General features: G+C 40.2%; 1 protein-coding gene across 1 annotated transcript in view; it reads left to right on the forward strand.

The window, feature by feature from the left end:
* Nucleotides 1-5,812, forward strand: part of SCARF1 (scavenger receptor class F member 1) — a 67,719-nt gene extending 61,907 nt beyond the window's left edge. Inside the window, exon 11 of the mRNA XM_073616634.1 lies at nt 4,630-5,812. Within this exon, the coding sequence (XP_073472735.1) occupies nt 4,630-5,678 (1,049 nt within the window). The 3' untranslated portion in view covers nt 5,679-5,812. The remainder of the gene's footprint in view (nt 1-4,629) is intronic.
* Nucleotides 5,813-7,759: the final 1,947 nt, after the last annotated feature.

The following is a 7,759-nucleotide window of genomic DNA, read 5'->3' on the forward strand; positions in this document are numbered from 1 at the left end:
ACTCATAATAAAGCTTACCTGTAGGTAAAATTAATATCTCCTAAACATGCACCATTTAGGAGATATTCCCATGTTTTGCAGCCGATTACATCATTGGTGCATGCACACTGTGCTCTGAATCGAGGGCATACTGAATGTGCCATCAATCCAGAGTGCTGTGCCACAACTGTGACTCTTGTGCATGCGACTTTGTCGCGGTTTGGCCATTCAAACAGCCGGAGCCTGCTAACCCGCAAGGAAGACTGGGTGAAAATGGAAGCCCTGACAGTGGTGAAGGGATTCATTTAACAGATAAGTCTTTCATAATGTGCTAGTATGCAATGCATACTAGTACATTATGTCATTAATTTGCAGGCGGACTGGAATTTTATTTTTTATTTCAGTAACTACCACTTTAAAGAGGAAGTAAATTTCCTCTGCAGACATTTACTTATAGGTAAGCCTATAAAAAGGCTTACCTATAGGTAGTGTCTATATCTCCTAAACGTGTACAGTTTAGGAGATATTTACATTACATGCAGCCAGTGACATCACTGGCGCATGCCCTCTGAAGGAATGGCCACGGGTGCCGCTCCTTCCGAGTCCTGTGCCGTAAACAGTGGCTCCTGTGCGCCGGAGCCCGCGAACCTGGAAGAAACTCTAGGGAAGATGTCAGCCATCTCAGCGGTGTGCGTGCGCCGCTGTGGGGGCTTCGTGCTAAGATAAGTATTTCATAATAAACTAGTATGCGATGCTAATTATACGAAAATTCTTGAACGACAGAGGCTTTTTTTGTTTATTGTTTCTAATCATGTGTAGTCTTTTGTATCCAAATTTTGGAGTTTGTCCCTTAAGAAATTTTCGTTTGGAAAGTCTGAATCGGATGTCGAAAGTTGTGTACACACTATATGAAAACTGAACAATTGTGCCGCGTACAGAATTTTTCTTCTGATTTTTCTTATAGTGTGTACCCCACTTTAGGGAAGTCTCTAGACCTGGACACAGCATTCTAAATAAGGTCTTATTAAAGCTATACATAGTGAAATCAGGGCCCCCTTCCTGCAGTAATCCCTTAAAGCTCGGTTCACACTCCTGCAACTTGGGATCCAACTTGTGAGACCCAAAGTCACAGGACATGTGAAATGCCATGTATCTCTATGAGAGCCGTTCCAACTGACACTACTGAGGTCGCTGCAACTTCAGAAAAGGTTCCCGCACTACTTTGATCCAACTTTGACATGGCTTTAATGTCAGAGAGTGTAAAAGTCTTATTAAAGTCACTTCAAAGTCGGATTCCAAGTTGCACTGAAAATGATACAACTTTGGAGTCAGCTAGTGTAAACCGAGCCTTAAGCCTGGTACACACTATGAGTTTTTTTTATTTTTTTCGATCAACCCAGTGGGATGAACGAAAAAAAACTGTCAGCTCCGGTGGAAACCGCTATACTAACTATCCGAAGTAAGTGCAGTGATCTCCCCCGCTGAGCTTTTGTGTTCTGACAAGCATGCAGCCTTTGACTACTACTGTGTTCAGTGTCGGGTTTCCTATTGCTCCCCAAGACCTACTTCATAGCAGTTATTTTTTACAAACATTGCATTGATGATGGCCAAAAACCCAAAACACCTGTATGCAGTTTGAAATAAATGGCTCTATAATATTACACTGTATCGGTGCTATAACCCAGAGTTTATGGATTCACTGTTGGACCAGGGGCATAAAGAAATGATACTCGTAAAGTACCTTTGTTAATCTTTTTCTGTGCACCCAGGGGACTAAGAATTCCCAGCCAGATGTATGCTATAGTCTATGTTCTGTCCAAAAAATTCTCACCAGTGAAAAGACCCATCTATTTCATTCAACAATATTTGAACAACGTGGGTGATACTTTGTTTCAATGGGGATGGGGCTTAACTCAAAGTCAAGATGGAAGATCAAGTCTATGCACAGTGCAACAGCGAGAGATGGAGACTCAAAGATTGGCTTTTCATTTTTGAAAAGTTTGTTTTTTCAGGGAATTAAATTAAAAGTTACTTGATATTATACTTTAGGTATTTAAAAATGCATTTAATGATTTTTACGAATAAATAACTATGAAGCTGCACAATTATAGCTGCCTGGAGTTCCACTTAAAGCTGGATCTAGGTTGCCACTGATTCTAATAAAAGTTTGACTAAAACCCCACTTTTTTAACTCTGTACTTGATTACATCAGTACTTAAACCAGACACGTGTACAGGTTTCCGAAATAGATATTTAATTTAAAAAGTGTCAATGTGGTAATGCTGTGAATGCATCACAAATAAATTATGCTTCTTCATTATCCCTTAATATTGTTTAGTTAATCCAGTAATCAGTCTCTTTGATGTGTACAGCTGCAGTTGTATTATTTATAACTAAGGCAGTGAAATAAACCAATAGGGGGGGGCAGCATTGTAGGTGCAGAGCTCAATCAAAGAAGCATAATAATAGGAAAGGATTGAGTGCCTGCAGTTCATGGGTGTGTGCATGGTTTATAAAGGAAATCAGTAATAGAAGTGATATACTTTGAAATATCATTTTTCAAGCAAAAAGGACCATATATTCTTTCTGTTGTTTCTTCGGTAATATGTTTCTAACATGAAGCTTAAAGGGGTTGTTAAGCTTCATTTAAAAAAAAAAAAAAAAATAACAAACATGTCATACTTACCTCCACTGTGCAGCTCGTTTTGCACACAGTGGCCCCGATCCACGTCTTCTGGGGTCCCTCGGCGGCTGGCTCGGCTCCCCCTGCATCAGCTAACCCCCTCTGGGAAGCTCTCTCCCAAGGGGGTTAGTATGCGGGCATGCTCCCGAGTCCTGTATCCGGCGTTCATAAGCCGCCGACTACAGGACTCGGCCCCGCCCCCCGGCCCTTGCATCATTGGAGTTGATTGACAGCAGCACGAGTCAATGGATGCGCTGCCAACAATCTATCCAATGAAGGGCCGAGAACAGCCGAGAAGACCGGGCCGACATCAAGCGACTTTTGAGGGCTCGGGTAAGTAAACGGGGAGGCTGGGGGGCCTGCAATCGCCGAAAGTTTTTTCACCTTAATGCATAGGAGGCATTCAGATGAAAAAACATGAACCTTTACAACCCCTTTAAGCTAACACCACCAATATTTTTTCATTTTAGATGAGAAAGAGTTATATTTAAGTCTGTAACCTATGTGGGATATTTTTCTTACTTTCTTTTCCTCTGACACCAATGCAGAAAATAGGGGGGAAGGGTGTCACCAGCATAGGAAAGCATAGAAGTGATAAAAACACTGTCAGAAGTTCTAACCCTTCTACACACTACTAAATATTTGTTTTTGTCTGTGTCCCTGTTGGAGAGGTATCCCATCACTTCCTGTTCTGACATACACAGCAGTACAACTTAACTACTCGCTGACCGCCCTATAGCAGTTTTATTGCTACAGGGCGGCAGCTGTGCGCAGGATCATGTGCATATATACGTAATCCCGCACTTCTGGGTAGCGGGCGCGAATTATGCACAGCGTGAGACGATCAGTGGGTACCGCGGATGCCGATCGTTCAGCTACACAGGCAGAACAGCAGTTTGCCGATGTATACAAGGCATGGATCCTGTGTTTCTGCAAAGCAGGGACATGGATCCATGCCTTCCCCCGAAAAGCACCTCCCACACAGTACACAAACATTGGCTAGGAACACAGTTTACCCTATGATCGCCCCTGATGGTAACCCCTTCCCAGCCAGTGTTATTAGTACAGTGACAGTGCATATTTTTTAACACTGATGACTGTATTGGTTTCGAAAAAAGTGTCAAGTGTCAGTTAGTGTCCGTTTTGTCCGCCGCAATATCGCAGTTCCGCTATAAGTCACTGATCGCCACCATTAGTAGTAAAATAAATAAAAATTCTATAAATATATCCCATCATTTGTAGATGGTATAACTTGTAGAACTCTACAAAGAGAATACTTGATCTGCCAGCCATCCCCAGTGATACTTATTGTCCCCCTAAAAATACTGTTTGAGCATGAGCCAATATTCATAGCATAAACTAAGAGTGCAGGAGGACCTTGTCTTCAAACACCAAACAGAAAGGATCATCTAAGATAAGTCTCACCTTTCCACATTGTGGCAATGGTATGGTGTGATAATACTAACTTAATATGTATGTGAGACACTACAGTTTTTTTAATTAAGGCCCTGATTTACTATAAATGCTAAGATATTCATTTAAAAGAAAACACATGAGAGACCATAGATGAATTCAGACTTTTTAGCAAATCCTCTACCTGCATCAGAGAAAGTAAGGCAAATGCCCATGAAAAAACAGCTACAGAATTTAAGAGAACCAGTCTGACATAAGGATAAATGTAGTCAACTTGAAGAACCTGAGGCAAAACATCCCTAAAATGCCTTTATATATACTTGTTAAAATAAGACTGCTTTTACCTTATTGTTTTATATTTTCTTTTTTGTATTAAAATTGTCCTTTGCCTAATAGTTTTCCTGCCTCTAGTTTGCTAATGGATAAAGAAATGTTTTATATTGGATATTTTTGCAGTATGTATTTATTAGGGGTACATTCCTAATACCCCGAGCTATACCTTGGAAGAATGCCTGGACATTTGAAATAATGATGACTCTTCTTCTGCCATACAGGGTTATCTGTTGCTGACCTTGATGGATTTCAAGAGATAAGTTCTAAATGTAATGTGTTTCCTGAAGCAATGGCTCTCAGTGCAGAGGAGGTCTGCCTTCCATTTTCTATTCCCAGGACATCAAGTATTGCCAAAGCGAAAAGACCATCTGTGTCATTTGCTGAAGGGACCAAGTTTGAAAGTAGAAGATCTTCCACAACTGATACACCTAACCTTGCCAGGAAACCAAAACTAGCCATGAGCCTCCCAAAACTACCATCTATACAGTCTCAGACACTTAGAGGAAATGAGTCACAGCAGTATGATGATGGCACTGATAATTATGACAAAGTAAGCCCTAATCCAGAACCAGAAGATCATCCCAAGCTTCAGAGGTGTACTCCAGCTGGGAGACGAAGGACAATGTCTAATGCTCAAAAGCCAATCTTTAAAGCTGAGTCAACAGATTCTGGATTAAAAGATTTAAGTGCAGAAGCAAAAAAGAAAAGTCATAACCTTACAACTGTTTATGTGAGTGTTGGTCCTCCTCGAAAGTCTTACAAGCCTCGAAGAAGGTCAGAGGGCAATATGGATGGGGCGGTCCAGGCTGTTCTAAAACGCTTTGGCAGTTTTCAGAAAGTGATTCCGAAACCTGTTAGAAAAAGCTTGTTGCAGCATTCAAATGCCAGACTTTCACAGATAAAGACCACTTGTGAGGAAGATTTAAAAGTCACAAATAAAGATTCTCCTGTTAGTAAGTTGCTGGACAATGCAAATAAAAATTCAGTTATTCAAACATCCTCCATTCTAAAGAAAAACGATCCTGAAGATGGATCTGAGCGGACTGGTAGCTCTGGGAAGCTGGAGAACATGTATTCTAACTTGCAGGAACCATTAATCCTGCAACAAGCTCAAAATAGTGAACACATTTACCAAAGTCCAGATGAAAGGGAAGATTTAGAGCCAAAGTATGAAAATGTTACCATAGCTAAAAGTTTTGAGGACAATGAACAGGACCCATCTTCTCTTTATGAAGATGCTCAAATGACATGTGAGACTTCCAGCTCTTAACGGACAGTTTGTTGTATATAACAAACAGTAATTACATATCATTATTTGTGGTTTTATATCAACAAAAAGTTATGTGAGCTATTTTCTCATTTTTTTAAAAACAAAAACTGATAATAAAATGCTCCTGATCCCTTGGTGGGGCCTTTTTTTGAAATGTGTAGACTTGTATTTACAAATCAATATTACCACAATTCACCAGCGCTAGGATCTATTACACATATACGAACTGCTGTATTACAACACCCAAACTTAGGGTCAAACAATATTGATTACCACATTTACAGCACTGTTCCAATATCACTTCCAGGAGTACCGTGTGGGATGACGTCACTTCCTGCTCCCTCCGGTGCGTTTCCTCACCCGGCTCTTCTCAAGCACACGCTTGATTGTGGAGCTGACATCCCGTAGGATGTCATAGTTTAATGCTTAGTTCACACACATTTGATTTTGGTGAATGGATGTGAGATTGATAATGTGATTTATTGCAACTCTGAGGGTCCCTTAAAGCTCCTTTGGGTAGAGAAATGCTGTGACAGTACCTATTTTGAGTTTTCATAATAATAATAAATTAGCAGCATGGATTAAAAAAAAAAAAAGACTCATTCTAAAACCAAATTTTTATTGTTGGTTTGGGGGGTTAAGCTAGAAGCATGAAAGAAGAATGGATAGATTTTGGGGAACTATGCCTTTTTTGGTAGATTCCAATTAATGTGGAACCTTAGTGTTAGAAAAATTGCTGGTAGGTAGGCTTTTATTGCCGAAGAGACTTTGTATGTCTCCTCTGCAAGATATATATACTGTATATGCCTCTTACCTGCTTGCCAAAAATGTTTCTTCTCAGCATGCCATGGGTTCTGGGATGAATGAACTCCTGTACACATATGTGGGAGTAATGTCTTCCTGGGATGGCCAACTAAGATGCTTGAAGACACTAAATCTGAAAGAAGACTAGTGGCAGGGAGGGAGCTTGCAGACATCTCATCTCTGGAGGGGAGTTGATTTTAGGGGACTTTATTCCCCATTAAAAGTCTAACTATGGGCAAAAGATTAAATACCATGTTAGGTAGGTAGGCTGCCTATGTTTGTGAGACTGGGGGCTCTTTTTTTCTAAGTATCTCTTGTAACATAGGTAAATACTTCCTTCCAGCAGAACCTTTGGAAAGGCACTTCATTAATATGATGACAACACTCATTATTGTACCACTGCAGGATCATCCTTTAAAGGAATAGCCCACCTTTGGTACCAATTTTTATGGTGTAACATGAAACATGGTCACATTCCCCAACCCCCACCTTCAAATTGCACCCCTACCCACTCCCACACACTTACCTCAATTGCAGGGTGCTTCTCCCTGAAGTGCCCAGCTGTTGTTTCAGTTATGTATGGCTATGCGGGTCTCTGCTCACAAAGCTGTCTCATCCATTTACAGATTCATTCACAGGGATCTGTGAATGTAAAGACTACAAGTCCTCGTTGCCACCGCAGCAGAGGGACTTATGAAATTATGCCAGCACAAGTGTGATGACATCACTACATTTGTAATCTATTGGGTTTTTTTTGTTTTTTTTTAACAGATTTTTATTGAACAAATCAGCAGTACATGTACAAACACATGCCAACAGGCATACATCAAATTACATAACAAAAATTATTGAAAGTGAGGTTTTCCCTTATAGAGGGGTTAACACCTATATATACATTGTACAAAATATAATTCCAGTCATTAGAAACCCTACAGAGAAGGTGTGTCGTTTCAACTAGTATTAATCAGCTTTAGATTCTGTTGTTACTTCCTTCAATCCTATGGCTGAAGATCTGAATCTCTGTAAGGACCTATTGCTGGGATATAAACAATACAGGAGGCCTGTGCTTTGCACCCATTGCAGTGCTCTGCAGGCTTCAATGCAGAAATGTAATTGATTCACTTTTTTAATTTTTTTATTAATGTAGGTGCATTTATTGCATTTTTGCAAAAGGTGGACTATGCCTTTAAGTAACATTTAATTTTCCAAACTAAGCATACTTTTTATCTTGCTACTCAATCAATGTTCTGTAACATTTTGTTTTGTTGACATTGCCA

Source organism: Aquarana catesbeiana, linkage group LG02, assembly GCF_042186555.1.
Source record: "Aquarana catesbeiana isolate 2022-GZ linkage group LG02, ASM4218655v1, whole genome shotgun sequence".
In the NCBI taxonomy this organism is placed as follows: domain Eukaryota; kingdom Metazoa; phylum Chordata; class Amphibia; order Anura; family Ranidae; genus Aquarana; species Aquarana catesbeiana.